General features: G+C 30.1%; 1 protein-coding gene across 1 annotated transcript; it reads left to right on the top strand.

The window, feature by feature from the left end:
• Positions 1–804: 804 nt before the first annotated feature.
• LOC137821922 (myb-related protein 306) lies at positions 805–2,654 on the top strand. The gene is made up of 3 exons (XM_068626726.1): positions 805–1,210; positions 1,367–1,496; positions 1,739–2,654. Exons 1-3 carry the CDS (start codon positions 1,078–1,080, stop codon positions 2,421–2,423), a joined length of 948 nt encoding a protein of 315 aa, XP_068482827.1. The 5' UTR covers positions 805–1,077; the 3' UTR covers positions 2,424–2,654.
• Positions 2,655–19,800: the final 17,146 nt, after the last annotated feature.

The following is a 19,800-nucleotide window of genomic DNA, read 5'->3' as shown; positions in this document are numbered from 1 at the left end:
CTTTTCATCTAGAAGCTAATTTTAGAATTTCAAATTTCCAATGTATTATTATTATTGTTATTATTTAATATTCATCAGTAATTGTAAATACATTAAGTAAAAATAGTTAACCTAATATACCAATATTTTATTGTTAATAAATATTCTTAATTATGTACATTAGTTTTAAATCTTAAACATCTAAAATACGAGAAAGAGGTAGCAGTAAAAAAATTAACACGAATTATGTAGTTCGTTAGAACGTTATTGTGGTGAAAGTTTTTTAAGGTTCAAACGTAATTAATTATATTATTAGAATAATAAATATTTTTGAAGTATCTTTTATACACATAATTTATTATGGAGTATCCATAATTTCTTATAGATAATTTAAATTAATAATAGATTTTTTTTATTAAAATAGTAATAAATAATTAAAAATAATAAAATAAAATTCTACTACAGAAATTAAAATATTTTATAATAGATATAAATTTCACTTTATAAATTATTTTATAAAATTGAGTTAATTTTAAAATGTAAATATGAAGTAAGAAAATTCATAAATATATAATCTTTGTACGAGTTAATTTCTTGGTATAAGAGAAAATTGAGATTAAAAAAATTTATATTATAAAAATAAATTAAACTTAAAATTTACTCCTACATTTATTTATACTTTTAATTAAAAATTGTAAATAAATATTTTTTTGGGAGAGGGAGGGATTTAGTTCTGGGTGTTTCTACTGTTCCCATAATAATGAATGCCGACTGATGTGTGTGAAATGTTAATATAGAAAGAGAGTGAAGGGTGGACGCATAGCTGACTTTTGCAATGTTTGAGTGAATGCTCCTTTTTGACTCTTTTTCCTAATTTTACCACCTCATTTTTTCTCTAGTCAGCCCTTAACCCAACTACTTCTTCTCTTCCCTATATATATCACTCAAGGAAAATAGACAACCCAGCCCCAGTTGCAGAACCTTGTCTTTGCGTTTCAAAGACTCCCTTTTATAAGAATCCACAAGGGATCGTACTGAATCAGAAGAACAAAAGAAGGAAGAGAAAAAACTATATACCATTCTTTTCCTTCATACAAAATGGGAAGACCACCTTGCTGTGACAAAATTGGGATTAAGAAAGGGCCATGGACTCCTGAGGAAGACATCATCTTGGTCTCTTACATTCAAGAGCATGGACCCGGGAACTGGAGACTGGTTCCCTCTAATACAGGTAAGCAAAATTCAACATATGCTTTTAATATCTTCTTCAATAACAATTCTTTTGCCTTTTTCATTTTCTGGCAACTAGGCCCTTTTTTGTTTATTAAATGAAATCGGTGAGGGTATATGCATGTATATGATGCCATTAATTTTGCTTTTCTTTCAGGGTTGATGAGATGCAGCAAAAGCTGCAGACTCAGATGGACCAACTATCTCCGACCAGGAATCAAACGAGGCAATTTCACCGATCATGAAGAGAAAATGATAATCCACCTCCAAGCCCTTTTGGGTAACAGGTATCACCAATATATTTAACTTGTTATTTTACAGGCTAAATAGTTTAAAGTTTGGATTTTTCTCTCATAATAATGTAAAAAGCTTGACTTGAGTTTTGGGTTTAGAGTTTTAACCACAAGGTTGGGAATTTTGTAGAAGTGGAAGAAAGCTTTGGGATCTGTTTGTTTTAGTTTGATAATAATTAATGGGATTTTGATAAAGTTGAATTTATGATGACGTGAGGTGTGTGTGATGGGTGCAGATGGGCTGCAATAGCCTCCTATCTTCCACAGAGGACAGACAATGACATCAAGAACTATTGGAATACCCATTTGAAGAAGAAGCTGAAGAAGATGCAAACTGAGGGTGATGATGAAGGTAACAATTATGAGAAGGGGAACTCTTGTTCGCAGCTAAAGGGTCAGTGGGAGAGAAGACTTCAAACAGATATCCACACGGCCAAACAAGCCTTATGTGAAGCTTTGTCCCTTGACAAACCAACCCAAATTTTCCCTGAGACCAAATTACCCTCCACTTCTTCTAAATGTTTCCATGATCACCACCACCCCACATCACCAAACCAAACATCCTTGTACGCCTCAAGCACAGAAAACATAGCCAGGTTGCTGGACAATTGGATGAAGAAATCCCCAAAAAAAACCGAAACAAACTACTCCATCAGCAACATGGTAACCACAGGGTCTAGTTCCAGTGAGGGAACACAAAGCACCGTCACATGCACACAGGACCACCTTGACTCCTTGTGGAGCTTCAAGTCTGAACGTTCACCTGAAGAAAATACCAACTTGGTCGAGAGCAAGCCGAATCTAGAGACGCAAGTGCCTCTAATGTTACTGGAGAATTGGCTTTTCGATGATGCTGCACCTCAGTGCAACGAAGATCTCATGAACATGTCACTAGGGGAAAGTACAGATGGGTTGTTCTAGTCCTAGATCGATGTAACCAAATCAAGAACAAAAGGGGTCTTGAAAAGAAAGAAAGAGAATGCATGTGAGTGTGTGTGAATTAGACTTTTCTTGCAAATGAAACTACTTTTTTAGGTCCCCCAGTAGGAAGGTAACTCCACAATACAAACAAAAGTGTACATTACAAGTACATCTATAACTATGATCATTAGCTATCTTATTTTATCTACAATAATAATAACCACTTCAATATATACATGCGTTTTTTCTTTTTTTACTTTTAGCACGGGTTACGCAACATCTCATTGCAATTCCTTTTTAACTTTTATTCCATCCAAATTACACAAAAACATATATGTTATGTTAAAAAAATATATAAAAGAGAGAAATTTAAATTAACTTTTATATGTAGACTGAAGAATTGTTATTAAGAGTTGTACCCAGAAGAAATTTAGTTTTTGCTTACTTATCAAATGAAAATAAAATTAATTCAAATTTATTCCACCAGCAGAGGGCCTGCTGTCCTTACAATTAATTCTTGTGCGTTTTTTAAATATTTTTTTTTTATATCAACCTCCATTGGTGATAGGTCTGAGACTTTTCGGTCTCTTTTTCAAAGTGAATTTGTCCTTCATGCACTTAATGTTTCACATGTATTCAGATTCATCGGAATTAAAATTATATGATAAATGACGTAATATAATTTATATTTTGTCTATCAAATTTTTTACATTTTAATACAATGAATACTTTGGTTTTTTTATTTTGAGAATCTATACTTTTTTATTGACTTTCGGGTTTGTTTTTTCTCATCAGAACCTACATTTTAGTTGTACTATTATAACGTGGTAAAATCATCTGCTGCACGTCTCTTCGCTTCTCAATTAAAATGCTTGGTAATTACTTTTCGATATTTATGTGATACTTTTAGATAGTTATTAATCATATGAATTATACTTTTGCTTTATGAATTTGACACACTAACTATGTCTTTATCTATTAATATATTTCTTTAACGACAGATTTGGTATGGCCTTAATTATTATGTGAAGAATATGGTGATATTATAAGAAAAAATAAGCTACAAATAGGAGAATGTTTTAGCAGAAAATTTCATGTTTAATGTTGTGGGTGAAGTCTTTTTGAACCAGCACTATATTTATATTGGTATAAAAGATTAATCTCTAGTCTAATTACATGTTGGAGGATGTATGAAGCAAGAAAAAAAATTACAATAAAATTGTTGAAATTCTCAAAATTTACACCAAAAAATTATACATGAATAATAAAAAAAACCTTCTAATTATTATATTTTTCCATTTCACATGCTTTTATCCTGTACTCTTAAGTTTATACCTTGCATCCAATTTTTAACGAAATATGTAATATGTATTATGGAAATGTACTTTATAAGAATTCACACGTACATGCATACATTTATAGTCATACACGTACATTGACACGTACGTTCTCTAGCATCACCTTGTCTAATTCTAATCATATACGCTTACATATGCCCATACAGACAAAAACACACACATGTATCGTAGATATCTCGTGTTTGAAAGTTTGAGGTTATAGCACGCGTGTTTTAATGTTTATGCTTAACAGTATCAACTCATCTTGTTCAAACAGCATATATAATAATGTATTATGAATCTAATTGGACACATTTTTTTCATAATTATTTTTAGGAGAAAAATAAAATATTTTTTCTAATAAATTAAGATTACCTCAAACATAATTAAGTTAAAAACAATAAGGTATAAAAGTTATATAATAAAAAATTTCAAATTAGTTTCTACATAAATATTTTAATATTTAAAAAGTTGATTTATTTTTTTATTTAATAGAAAAATTTGTCCAAACATAATTAATATTTACACTGTTTTAAATTTGAAGGAAACACAAGTCTCTACTCACACACGTATGCGTGCATATACACACATGCTTTGTACCACACCGAACAGTATTGCCACACAGCAACGTTGAAGTTCATGGTTTCTATGGTGTCATTAGGTCCAAAGTACCTTTTTCACATTTAGGTAAAACTGTAAGATATATGAGTATTTTTTTGGGGTGAATTTTTGTCAATATACATATTTGTATAAGTGTTTGAGGAAAGAAATTGATACTTCTTTTATAGTAATTTCCTTCTTGTCTATATATAATTTCCTGTTAATTTATATGTTAAATTTTTTAAACATCAATATATGATATTACTCCAAACAAAACTTATCCAAAATAACATTTTTTATTGGTAAAAAAATATTATATATATATATAATTAAATAAAAAATAAACAGAGCATTTTAGATGCTTCAACCCATCTACACAATATATACAAACAAGAATACTTAGGAGTATAATTTTTAACTTCCTCATTCACCCCTTTACAAATCTATACCTTTTTCCTGCATAAAGAAGGTAGTGTAGTTATGAGATCATTCACAATATCCACCTTGTTTTTAAGTTGAATATGTTGTGAAACCAAGAAAAATACAACAGGGGTAGATTGTGTTTTAAAGATCCTAAAAGAAATCATAAATATCATCTCACGTTAATAATTCTTCAGACAACAGTTTTGTATGATAAATAATTTGTAATTTACTAGTTAATTAGTTAATATATATATATATATATATATATATATATATATATATATATATTTTGTGTTTGATGTATCGTGACAAACACACTTTATTTAAGTTATTTTTTAAATTGATTTTAATGACTCTCCTTCTTAGATTAGTGGAGATAATAAAAACACACAATATATTTTATACTGGTTTGTCTGTATCAATAAACTAAGTCAAGTTCTCAATCAAAGATTGTGTTTTACTAGGCATACTAGTTAAGAAAAAATTCAACACTTTATGAGTTTAATTAAGTGTTAAAAATCATAAAACATGATCATACATTGTTTGTAAGACAAATGATTTCAAATAAGAGATCATGTAAAGACACAAGTGTTTCATTTGTCAAACAATACAACAACAGTGCAATCTTTCTTTTACGTATGATAAAGTGCTTATATAATTAGATAAAAAAAATGTACAAGATGATACACGCATAAACTAAGCTAACATCGTACTAGTAAAATACGCACACATATATGTGCTTATTTATGTTCCAGGAGATGTCCATTGCTTCCTTCTGACCAAAGCTGAAGTACAAGTCAACATCAAAATCTCTTGGAGTATGAATTAAAGTTGCTTCCTTCAACAACTTTCTAACACCAAAAGCTTTTCAATCCTAGCCCAGCTATCTATCCTATACGGTGTGCCCTTTTACCATGAGATAGTCCAAAAGGTTATGCTACCTAAGAAGATGAGCATTATCAGTGATCAAGGATAATGCAGAAGGAGCGCATATAATGTAATGACCATATTCAATCTCATTAGACTCAAAGGAAATTAGAAAATTTGAAACTACTTAATAAATAGAAGCGATTTCTCAACGACTATCTTCCTCTAGAGCCTATATAAACCCCTTCTTCAAGAAGAAGATTAAGAGACCAGATGTTACACTATGTTAAAATATTGCTAAATTTTTTTATAGATTTTTGTAAATATCGTCTAATGATGATAACTCAGTTGTTAGTTTTACTGGGTAGACAATCTTTTAATCGTTTTCTTAATAACAATTATGTCTGATGGGATATGTTAAATGAAGCTTTTTGTTTAACAGAGTTACTTGTTTAAAGAGAATTTCTCAAACTTAGTTTTTATAGTGAATATCCCTCTTAGATTAGTACAAACGATATTGACATGCAAAGTAAAAGAAGATAAATAAACATGATATTTTATACTTGTTCATTTGACAAAGTAGACTACACCAATTGAGTTCCACTAGGTAGACTAATGAGTATTCTTTGGGCTCGTAGCCACTCGTAGCTAACCCATTGAGTATTGTTTGGGCTTGTAGCTACTCCCGAGTAACCCTTTGAGATTGTTTGTAATGCGACCACTCCAGACTAAAATGATTATTCTTTGAACTGTAGTCACTCCTGACTAATTTGAGTATTCTTTAATGTTGGAGCTAAAACTCGTATCAAATTATATTTGATGAATCAACCCTCATGAAGGAATGAAGACCATATGTTTCTGTTGCGTGTGTGTCAATTATTTGTATTATTTCTTCTTGATAATTAAAGTGATCTTCGCATATTACTGAAGGAAGTGTTTGAACTAAACTTAGTAAAAATATTATTTTAATTCTTTAAAATGATATTTAAATCTTTTAAAGTGTTTTAGGCTAAAGTTCTTTTGAACTGCAATAAGTACTTTAACCAATTGAATTTTCGAGTTAATATGTTAAAATTACTTGGAACCTATTGTAAGTACAGTGTAAGTGCTTTCTAGTTGTTTAATTATTTTTTCAACATGTTGAAATCACTTATTTTCTCACAAGACTTTATCCGTTTGTTTTAATAGGCTGAAATTTTGATTCAATAGGTGTATTTCACTAATAAGTGAAATTAATAAATCATTTTGAAATTTAATCTGTTAAATTTGATAGATACTTCTATGTAGCTCTTCGAAAACATTTTATAAGAAGAACACAATTTTTGTAACACATTAGGAGAGAAAGAATTTTTTTTTTGAGCTTTATAATTCAGAGTTTGGAAACTTAGTTTTTGGAGCTTTCTTTAGAAATCTTGGATAACCTTTTATTTAAACACTTGATGATTTTATTTAAATATACAACTAAATGCTATATTTTATCATTTTTGTACAATATTTATTGGATAATGTCATTTAATTACCAATGAATTGGTTTATCTGAAAATTGTAGATTGTTATACGCATGTGGATAATAATATTAATGAAAGGAGAAAACCTAGTAAACATTGATTTAAAATACTAACTTACTATGATGATTATTGCAAAAACTAACAAAAAGTCTAACTTACTATTCGGTTGTGGCACTATCGATCATAGTAAGTCATACTTCTATGTGGGTTTTAAAATTGTCATAGAAAGAGATTTACTATGATGGTTGTGGTATTAATTGTCACAGTAACTCATTTTGTATGTTAATTCTAGAAATACTTGTTATAGAAAGTGACTTACTATGACAGTTGTGATGTTAACTGTCATAATAAGTCACATTTTCTATGTCGATTCTAGAAATACTTGTTATAGAAAGTGACGTGTGAACATGCGTTGAAGATACTATGAGAGTTATTATCGAAACTATTATAGTAAATTTGACTTTCTATGACATTTTCATCATAACCATCATAAAATGTGTTCTACAATTATCAAATTTTACATTGATTTTGCATACTCTATGACAGTTTTTAAACAACCAACATAATAAGTTTGACTTATTATGACGATTTTTTAACTGACATAGAAAATGTAAATATTGTTTGTATTTATATCGTTTGTAGAACCGACATAAAAATTCCTATATAACTATCATAAAAGTCTCGTCTATAATATTGAAGCGAACTAATCAATAACTCTAATTAAATAAAATAACCGAATTATCAACAAGCATTTAAAAATATTTTCTAATGACAAATCATATTTAAAAAGAGCAAAAGTAAAACATAATCTGCAACAAAAAATTGAAGAAAAAAACTTTATTTTAAGAAACCACATAATTCAATGGGAAATTGCAAGAGAATCATTGAAAATGTTAGCCTTTCATGCGGAAAAAGAAAACAAAAGAATTATAAAAAAAGAAAGAAAACTAGGTTTGGAGTGTGCTATTAGACAATGTCCTATTCTATCTTCCGAAGTCTCTATTTATAATATTATTTTCTTCATGGAATTCAAATACAAATTTTTGTCTCAAATATCATTTTGGTAGTTATCAATTGTTTCACTCTATCACAAATTAGATATCTTCTTTCCAGATCTATTGCAAATTTTCGTTCTCACTTGTCTTCTAGATATTTTATTTTGAATTTTGTTCCAGATACTCATATGAATTTTTATTCAATTAGGCTCAATCCTAATGAATTTGTTGCGAGAGATATTGTGGTATATTTGAAAGAGATTTTGTTCTGTTTCTAATGTGTTTTGCAGAGGATTATATATGCAGAAAATTGAGAGAATATATTTGCAGAAAATGTGATTGGATTTGGAACTTGCTTCTTTAGAATTTAAAAAGAAATCATCGAACCAACATCTTTCCTCTTAAGAATGGTGCACTCAGTAAAAGTTTTAGGAAGATCGTTTAACGATATCATCTACAGGGATCATCTAGTCCTTTCCCAACCAACTTTCAATCTTTAAGATAACTTAATTTTTCTTTAAAATATCATCAGCAAGACTTAAAATCTTCGCAAATAATTAAGAATAAGATATGAGAGCAATGTTGAATGTTGAATCCATTTATTATAATAATTCCATTTTGCTTGAACATCATTGAACAAAAACAAACCACAGTAAAAACAATTGAAGTAGCTCAAAATTAGAGCGAACCAAAACCAAAACCACAACAATAAACATAAACCTAAATCACAATTAAATAACCTTTCACTCACCGCGAAAATAGAAACAGTGCTCTCGACTCAACTTCTACCACCATCGCCACTTTGAAAACCTACAACGCACCATTGAAAGCACAAAGAATGAAAATCAGAGACAATGATATGAGAAGGACAGTGAAATGAGAGAAAAATTTCCTTACGAGTTGCAATGACACCAAAGGAAATGCGAGATTGATAAGGAAAGAGGAAAACATGAGAGAGTGAAATCAGATTGTGAAATGAGAGAGGGGAAAATTTTGGTAAAGTTAGTTTCAAAACCCAATCGTTATGACAACCGCATGCGTAAGACACTACGGGCGTACCACACACAACCAGTGACGACAAAGCGAGGCTCAGACGTACCTGCCACCTAACCTTAGAGACGGTAAAGCCCACTCCCAATGTTGGCTACTCCATTGTCATTGATGGCCAAACCCTTACTCCCTCTCAAGCTTCGTGCGCGCGTCGTTGACGTGATAAGTCCAACTATGGTCGTAGAGTCCAATCCACAGTAGAGTTCGTCCAACTCTAGCAAAAACCTTTGCTCATTGGTTGTGCGTGCATCGGCTCCTTCATTTTTTCCTTCTTTGCATCTAGTTGTGTCTTATTTGCGTCTTCATAACCCACACTTTGATGCATGTCCTTTTTGCATCCATTTGTGGACGCTATAGTGCAGTCTAATAGCATCTATCACCTAAGGGACACTTATATTTGGTCTCTATTTTACTATTTTATTGTAGTGGCATGTGGTAGTTCTTCGTACCACTATAAATTCGGCTGTCACAAAGTTTAATATGGTACTCTTATGCGAACCACCGCAACACTCGTCATTTAACGCTTTGTATAAAGTAACATTTTTTGTATGTAATTAATGTCAGTCAAAATTGTCGTAGTTTATTTCATTGGAAACGATTTTAGCATAAAACATGGTGCATGTAAATGATATTATATACAGTATAATTTGACTTTTTAACCGTAAGTATTATAATAAAATTGTAAAAAATAATACGTCAGTTTCAACTGACGTAATTTGAATACTAAATAAATGGGATTCAACCACTAGTTTTTATAATCTCAGTATTTAATAAATCTGTTTGCATAATTAAACAACTGAACTTATTTAATTATAATACCATTTAATTAAATATGTTTTCATAATAAAAAAAAATTAAATAATAAAGAAAGTTATAAACATTCATTCATTGCATTGAAAAATAGAACAAAGTTGATACATAATTGTTCAAAAGTACATCAAGAAAAACAAACAAAATATTTTTAAATATCATAAATGTTTAGATTATTACAACTATTTTTTCTAATCAGTTTTGTTTCCCCATCTTCTTTAATCAGTTTTGCCTCCCCATCTTCCTTGGTCAGTTTTACTTCCAAAGTTTTGCTTACAGCATTGAAACCACACTTTGAACATGGACACTTAATTATAGGACTATTAGTATGTTCAAATACAAATTCCAAAAACATGTTCAAACCATATTTGCATATTCAATGATGTTTTGTGGTTTACAAATCCACGATTTATCAATTGGCATGACTACAAAAGTCAACTCTGCTAAATGAAACAAAATTAACTAAATATTACTTAACTGAAACCTACATTTACCAAACTACATGTTTGGTAACTGAAAAAATTACTTATCTAGGAAAGGGATCATACAGATAATATGTAAGGTGTACATATATCAAACTAAATGTAACTCTGTTAAATGAAACATAGTTAACTAAAAAAATTATTTAACTAAAAAAATAGTTAACTGGGCTGTAAAAAATAGTTAATTCAAACATGTAATTTTTATATAGCATACAAAACAAAAATTGCATTTCAAATTATCTAAGTGTCTAAACAAAAATACAAACATAATTGGGGTGTAAAATCCAAACTTGCTAGAGTGATTGTTGTCAAAATTGAATCAGTTGCTAGTGCCAAAACTTTTCAACAATCCCTAGTATATAGTTATGGTGTGAGTATACACTTTATCCTAGCTAATTTGAGGTTATGGTTATTATTAAGGGTGGTCATGGATTGGATTTTGAAACATCCAATCCAAATCCAAATATTTGGAATGGATTTTAAATCCATATCCATATTTTTTATAAAATTAATTTGGATTTTTACATAATCTAAATCCAAATATTTGGATTAGATTTTAAATCCAAATTCATATTTTTCTATAAATCAATTTGGAATTTTATAAATCCAAATCCATATTTTTATAAAAACAATTAATAGAATTTTAAATTTATATTTTTTTTAAAAACTTACAATATTAATATAAAATTATGCAAAAAAAATTAATATTATATAAATATAAAAAATATCATAAAATTATAATTTAATAATATAAAAAATTATAACTACTATTCTAGTAATTCTTCCTTCTCCTCAAAACATAAATAAATGTTTGAATATAAAATTGTCAAACTTTGAAAGCTTACAAATACAAAACTGCACTCATGGATTTGATTTTGTAAAATCTAATTCATATCCAATCCAAATCCAAAAATTTGATTTTAAATTTAAATTCTTATTTTTATATATAAAAAAAATAAATTGGATTTTTAAATTAAATCTATATTTTCTAAAAACTTACTATAATATTAATATAATAATATGTAAATAAATTAATATCATATAAATATTAAGAAAATATAATAAAATTATAATTTAATAATACTAAAAATTAACATTACAGTTTTAGTGATACAGAAAAGTAATTGTATACAATTACAAACTAGACATAAAATTGGTGATTTTTTTTTTAATTTTATTGCTAAAGTAATGAGTGTAAAAATCAACCATTGAATTTATATTTTACTGTATAGAATATCCTTTAAATGTAAATATATTTTTTGATAATTTTTTTTGGTATATTACTGTTTGCATATGGTTACTCTCAAGTGTATATACATGGAGACAACTACAAATCTATGCAATACTTAAATGAAGAAAATAAAATAAAAAAATTGTTTGTAAAAAAAAGTAAAAAATCCAAACAATTTAAAAAAATAAATTTAATATATGATTTGGTGGCCTTTAAGTTTTTTTTTATACAAAGAACTTTAGTTTTAACAAAAGAAAATAACAATAATAGAAATAAATTATTCTAAGAATTAAAAAAAGAGAATAATAAAGTATAAATGAAAAAGGAAGAAGAATGGAGAAGTATATGCACGTGAAATTACTCCTACCCTTTCAGATGATGGAGCAGTGACACTTGGATAAAAAAAAAAAGCACTTTATTTGAAGTGGATGCTAAAACTGGATCAATCGTTCAAATCCATGCGATATCTGATCCTGTTAATGCTTCTGCACCTTGGAGTGATGGGAGACAAAGTTACTGTAGGTCATACGGTGAAGAGAAATTAAATACAGATTGAAAATCTGGATTTTCTAGATTTTAAAATCTATTTAAGTAAAATGGATATCTGATATAAAAACTAAATTTAAATAAATAGATATTAAATGGATTAGATCAATGTAAAAATAGAACAGTTTTATTATAATTAGATTTTTTGTACATCCTTAATTATTATTATTACCACTCTATAAGACATATAAGCCCAAAACACAGCCGTATACATATTTCAAATCGAGTTTCTAAACAGATTTAGATTCAAGTTCCTACTAAGTGAAACAATGAGAAACAAATTTTAGTTTAAAAAAATATCAAGTTGAAAAATATAAAGAAAATATCATTGAACTTTATATCACGATTTTCAATACAAGTTTATATCAGTGAAGATCTTCTATCATCACATGTTAAATTCTATCACAAACAACACTTTTGACTACTTAGTCAAGATCAATACACCTACAAAAAATAAATAAGATCACTTGGATAAAAATCTATCAATAAAGAAGAAAAAAGACAAAAATAATCACAATGTAAACTTCTTAAATCAAGAATATAAATCAAAGATTAAAGCATGATGGCTGAGAAAAATATTTTTAATATCATGCAAAGTCTCTTTTATTGGATAAAGTATTTTAAAAAATAATGGTTTTGATTTTATGTCATTTGGTTTTGAAATGAGAAATAAAAAGATTTTGGTACCTAACAATTTTAATATATTAAAACCACTTCAATCAATTAAAATTAAACTTATAGAATCTTAATCTATTAAAACAATATTTTAATATGTTAAAAACACTTTTAAGTGATTTTAATAAATTGAAAACTCATTTTAATCATTTAAAATAAATCCAAATTGAAAACTTCAAATTTTTAGTGATTTTAATCAATTAAATCGTCAAATTAATTAATTGAATATTCTTTTTTGTTTTTCCAACAAATCTAATAATATATTTTTTAATACATTAAAACGTGTTTTAATCTATTAACACATAACTAAAAGCCACAAAGAATTTCATAACACTTTCAAATACTTCCAACTTAAAAATATCAAATCAAGGCAAAGGAGACACTTATATCATGATTAAAACTACAAATTATAACTCAAATCCAATGTCAAATCTTTTAACTTCAAGCTTGTATATCATCAATCACATAATGGTAAAAGGAAAAACATATATGATCTATGATATTTTTGTATTATGCTTTGTTTTTGTTTTGATATTTAGGATAAGAACAAAAACAAAGAGAACCACCTTCTAGGTTCTATATGTAAACACAAGAGAAAAGTTAAATCTAATAATTCTGCATGTGATAGAGAGTGGAGATTGAAGATAAACAATATCAAAATTCTCAATAATATCAAAATAAAGATTGCACTACAACGGTCAAATTCTTGAGCATCTACAAAGACAAATAAAACAAAACACGTCCTAATACATACAATTCTACATTATAATTATTTAGGATAAACCGGTATAATTCTTATTTATTAAATCACATTTACTTATATTAACATAGTGTTCCAAAAAAAAATATTTTGTGCTATATATATTTAAGTCATCTATAGTACTTTAGAAAATATGAAAAAGTTTAGTAGTGCACCACTTTTTATATGTCCAAGTTATAAAAGTGGATAAGTACACTATTATCTACTTATAATATTTTTACATATAATTAGGTGTACTTTAAGCCTAATTTAATTCCATAAAATCAGTTAATGAGATTGAGGTTTGCATCCACTTATATACAATAAAATATTTTTATCTCTAATCGATGTGAAATCTTTAACACACCCCTCACACACCGAACATGACAACTCGTGCGTGGGATATTATAATATATAGTAATAAACATGCCAAAGAGTCCCCACTAGCTACTTATAATGATTATAAGAATATGTTGTGTTGATATTCCTCTGCATTATTTATGGAATGAAGCAAAGAAACAAAGTTTGAGAAGTGATGAAACGTGGCTATATCTAAAATTCAAAACCTGATTCATTTGCGACCTACGCTTCATTGATTGGGCGGAAACGTGTGGACGTAAATAGCCAAAGGGCGTTGCTATCAAACACCGGGCAATAAATTATGCAAATCTTGTGCCACACATAAAAGGCCGGCCTTGACCCAGGGCCTGGGGACCCAACACCTTTTCTCATGCTTTCTTACTAAATTTATTTCTTCTTCTCACTTTCTTTTCTTTTTTCTTTCATACATTTATAAAATACTTTTTATTTTCTTTATTTTATTTTAAATCTGTTCAAATAATATCAATCACTATATATATGGTAAAAATTAAATAAATATTTGTCATAAAATAAAAGATAGTTCCTAACGACTTTAGTAGCCTTAATATTTGAGTAGAGGATAGTAATAGGTGGTAGCAGATAAAGAAAACTTGTTGTTCTCTTTAGCAAGTGAAGGCTCCAATTGGGCCCAAGGAATTAAAAAGAGTAGGATTGTGTTGGACCCAATGAACAATATCTCTAATGTGGTTCACGAAAGTGTAATACTTCCACCCTTTTCTCTCCATCTCACCATGCATGCTTCAATCAATGCCTGCCCCTTATCTATTTATAAATTCTCACCATCTTTTCAATATTTACATCATCCACCTAACAATTATCTTCGTTTTAGATAATCAATATAATAATCAAATTCATTCAAAGATGTTAAAAAACTAATGAATCCGATTTCGTCTCACTCTTTAAAGAACTCTAACTTAATTGGTTGAGAATTGTTTTCTATCTTCTATTTTTATAAATAAATATTAAAGCCTAATCACATAACTAATGAATCTATTCATAATATAAAAGTATTTACATTATTAATTAAATTTTATGCTCTAACTTAGAAGCATTTTCTATTACAAAGAAAATGCTCGAATACATTATTTTAAAACTCCCAACCAAATATTAATCCATGCTTGTGGGGGCATGCTTCTTTGTGTATTAATTTTTTGTTGTATAGATTGTAATATTAGTTACTAGCTTTGTATAATAATTTTCCTTTCAAACCTTTTTTTTTGTATAATAATGTAAATGGATATTTTTTTTTCTCCATTTATTGTTTTCCATTTCCTGTGTAATTTTAAACTGATATTAATTTGCACAGTTTAGCTTCTTCCATATAGCCTCTTAACATTCTTGTTGTCATGTTCCAAACAAAGGCCTATAGAATACAATTATGTATAATATAAACTTTCATTAATTTATCTTCGTATAACCGTGTGAAATTTTGATGTTTTGATTATTAATTTTAAGAATTGCAAATGGCTACTTATATTTTCTTACTTTCTTCTATCAGCTTTCTTTCTTCTATCAGCTTTCTTCTACATAAATTCTTTCAGGATAGAAAATTGTTTATATAAGAAAATGATAAAAAATGGTAAGAAGAAGAGATGTTTCTTATTCTCTTATGTGTATATTACATCACTCATGTATAGGAAATATATAGGGAGTTCTCTCCCCCAAATTACAATCTAATTAGGTAGGATACTAATCATGAGATTCTATAATTATTAAATTAATTGCATATAATTGGGTATAATATCGTCAAATATTGCATACAATAATTGCATATAATTTGATAATTATTATTTCCTTAATACTCCCCCTCAAGTTGGTAGGGAAAGATCAAGAACCCCAACTTGTGTCGTAGCATCAAAAATCGTTCCTTGCCCAATGCCTTCGTAAAAATATCTGCGAGTTGATACTGTGTCGGTACATATGAAGGACTGATTATCCCAGCTTGTAATTTTTCTCGCACAATGTGGCAGTCTATCTCAATGTGTTTTGTGCGTTCATGAAATACTGGGTTTGCTGCTATATGTAATGCCACTTGATTGTCACATAAAAGTTGAGCTGGCAAGTTACATGGCACCTTTAAATCCTGCAACAGATATCGCAACCAAACTATCTCCAAACAAGTATTGGCCATTGCGCGGTATTCTGCTTCCGCTGATGATCTTGATACGTTTGTCTGTTTTTTTGACTTCCATGAGATAATAGAGGAACCAGGAAAAATGCAATATCCAGATACTGATCTCCGAGTTGTCTAACAACCTCCCCAGTCTGAGTCGCAATAAGCTGTCAATGTCAGATTGTTTTCGGATGGCAATAGCAATCCTTGTCCTGGTGATCCTTTGATGTACTTTAGGACTCGAATTGCGGCATCCCAATGAGGTTTCCGTGGATCCTGTATATATTGACTTAGGGTCCGAACCGAAAATGCTATGTCAGGCCGAGTAACCGTGAGGTATATCAGTCGTCCCACGAGTCGCCTGTATTTGACTGGATCCTTTAATAACTCTCCATCGTCTGGTGTGAGTTTTAGGTATTGTTCCATTGGAAATTTGTCTGGACGAGCACCTGTGAGTCCCGTATCCTGCAAAATATCAAGCGCATATTTGAGACATGTAAATACCAGCTTTGGAACGGGAAAATTCAATCCCTAGAAAATATTTTAGGTCTCCAAGATCTTTAATGCGAAATTATTGTAATAAACAATCTTTAACACGCTGAATTTCTGTCAAATCATTTCCTGTCAAAAGAATATCATCCACATAAATCAAAAGGGCAGTAAATGATGATTTATTCTGTCTTGTGAATAAAGAGTAATCTGTCTTGGATTGTTGAAATCCCACAGATTTAATCACATGAGAAAATGTTGAAAACCATGTTCGAGATGCTTGTTTGAGACCATAAAGGGATTTGTTGAGTCGACATACAATATTCTCCCCTGTCGATGATGCCCAGGTGGCAAGTCCATGTAAATAATTTCATGCAATGTACCATGTAAGAAGGCATTTTGTACATCTAGTTGATGAGTAAACCAATTTCTGGCTGCTGCAATGGTGAGGAGACACCTCAAAGTTGTTAATTTTGCTGTTGGTGAAAAAGTTTCAGAATAGTCGACACCTTCAATCTGAGTGTACCCCTTTGCGACAAGGCGCGCCTTATATCTGTCGACACTACCATCTGAGTTGTACTTTATTTTATAGACCCATTTGCATCCGATGGGTTTCTGCCCAGCGGGTAACGGTGTCAAGGTCCACGTTTGATTTAGCTGCAAGGCGGAAAGCTCTTCGTCCATTGCTTTTTGCCAATTTGGATCAAGGATAGCTTGAGCATAAGTGTGAGGTTCTTTGATGGCTGTGATGTTAGCAAGATATGCACTATGTGTAGAAGAAAATCGTGAATTAGAAAGAAAATGATGCATAGGATACCTGGTTCCATTTGGTTGGTCTTGGACAGTGGTCGAATGATTGGCTTGGGATCCCGTTACGTAGTCTTGAAGCCAGGAAGGTTGGGTTGATGTGCGACTGGATCGTCGAAAAGGAAGGTCGGTTGGAGAAGGTTTGGTAATGGGTGCTAAACTTCTTGGCATGGGAGAAGAAGGTTGGTCTACTGGAGGTTCAGGTGTATTATGACAAGTAGGAGAAGAAGGTTGGTTTGATGGAGGTTCAGGTGCATTGTGACGAGTAGGAGAAAAGAGTTGGTTTGATGGAGGATCAGGTGTATTGTGACGAGTAGGAGAAAAAGGTTGGTTTGATGGAGGTTCAGGTGCATTGTGATGAGTAAGAGAAGAAGGTTCATCGAGTGAATGTTGGACAGGAGTGGGTAAGTCAATGTCAATAGTGGGCAAAATACCTTGTAATGGAGGTGAGGATTGTATCTGTGACTGTTGGCAGAATAGCAAAACACTTTCATGGAAGATGACATCCCGACTTGTAAAAAAAGTGCCTGCATCTATATCAAATAATTTGTATGCTTTTTGACTGTGAGGATAACCAATGAAGATGCATTGTCGGGCGCGCGGATCAAATTTTTGCTTAGGTGAAACAACAGTTGCGTAACAGAGGCAACCAAAAGTTTTTAGGTGAGAAAGTGAAGGTGGTTGATTATATAGTAGCTCAAAAGGTGATTTATTTTTTAGTAAAGGTGATGGCAAGCGATTAATGATATATGTGGCGGTTAAAACACATTCTCCCTAAAATTCTAATGGTAAATTGGACTGAAATAGGAGGGCTCGTGCTGTGTTTAAAACATGTCTATGTTTGTGTTCTACTACTCCATTTTGTTGAGGAGTGTAAACGCAAGTGCGTTGACATTCAATACCTTTTTTGAGAAAAAAATCATACATTGAAATAAATTCCAGTCCGTTGTCAATGCGGATGGTTTTAATAGATGCCTGAAATTGATTTTGTGCAAATGTAATGAATGACTCTAAGAGATGTTGGGTTTTAGATTTGTGATTCATAAGAAATAGCCAAGTACATCTAGTATAATCATCGACTATAGTGAGAAAAAAACGTTTTCCAAAATGAGTTGGGGTTTTATGAGGACCCAAATGTCACAATGCAATAGATTAAATGGAGAATGAGATTTTATTGTGCTTAAAGGAAATGGTAGCCTTGTCTGTTTAGCTTTGGGACAAATACTACAATGATTATGAATGGGAATGAGATTTTTACTGATAGGGATAGGTAGTAAGGAAGATACAAGTTGTAGACACGCCGGAGAAGGATGTCCAAGGTGCTTGTGCCATAAATCAGGATCAGTCGATATTTGAGATGCGTGGGCTTGGTTTGGAAGAGGGGACATGTAGTATAAGCCTGTTGTTTACCCGAGCCAATCATCCTCCCGTAGCCAAGTTCGGTAAAACGCAACCATGTGGTGGAGTAAAAACGACACAACAATTTAGTGAACTGGTTATCTTACTAATGGACATGAGATTTAAATTAAAAGAAGGAACACAAAGAACATCTTTGAGAGTGATTTTGTCATTAAATTTAATTGTGTCTGCAGAGCTAACAAACGTGTCACTTTTACGTTATTGTTGAGCGAGTAAATAGCCTTGCCAATTGCTGAATTTGCTCGGCACTGAAGCGTTGTATGAGGTTTCTATCGGACTCGTTACTGATATCTTCTTTGCCAGACATGATTTTTTATTTAGGGGATAAAAATGGAGAGGCTGTCAGGGCACCAAGATCGGTGCTCTGATACCATATAAGAAAATGATAAAAAATGGTAAGAAGAAGAGATGTTTCACTCATGTATAGAAAATATATAGGAGTTCTCACCCAAATTACAATCTAATTATGTAGGATACTAATCATGAGATTATATCATTATTAAATTAATTGCATATAATTGGGTACAATATCGTCAAATATTGCGTTTACAAAACAATAATTTAATTTTAATTAGTACGATAAACTTGTCACTATTGAAACTTTTGAGAATAATTTTTTTTACTTATACTACTTCCAAAGTCAAATAATATATTATCTTAATAATTCTAATTAATACATCGAAATTTTAAATCAAATAAAAATTGAAAAAAAATGTAGAAAGTATAAATGTCCGCTTATTATATATATTCTTTTGAAAAAAATAAAAATTTATCATTCATTTAGTAATTGAAAAGAAAGCTAAGCACGCCCAAACTGTGGATTTAAGAAACAACTTTATAAGAAATACAAACATAATAAAGATAGTTAGAAAAGAACAATGTGTGTTAACAAAACTAAAAGAAAA

This window comes from Phaseolus vulgaris, chromosome 9 (genome assembly GCF_051622355.1).
Source record: "Phaseolus vulgaris cultivar YP4 chromosome 9, ASM5162235v1, whole genome shotgun sequence".
In the NCBI taxonomy this organism is placed as follows: Eukaryota; Viridiplantae; Streptophyta; class Magnoliopsida; order Fabales; family Fabaceae; genus Phaseolus; species Phaseolus vulgaris.
This window is presented reverse-complemented; position numbering and strand designations above follow the sequence as displayed.

Excerpts from the sequence above, each read along its gene's own strand:
- LOC137821922 (XM_068626726.1), top strand. The coding sequence starts at position 1,078 with ATGGGAAGACCACCTTGCTGTGACAAAATTGGGATTAAGAAAGGGCCA. Across the intron at positions 1,211-1,366 it reads ACTGGTTCCCTCTAATACAG|GGTTGATGAGATGCAGCAAA; the intron begins GTAAGCAAAATT and ends CTTTTCTTTCAG. Across the intron at positions 1,497-1,738 it reads CAAGCCCTTTTGGGTAACAG|ATGGGCTGCAATAGCCTCCT; the intron begins GTATCACCAATA and ends TGATGGGTGCAG.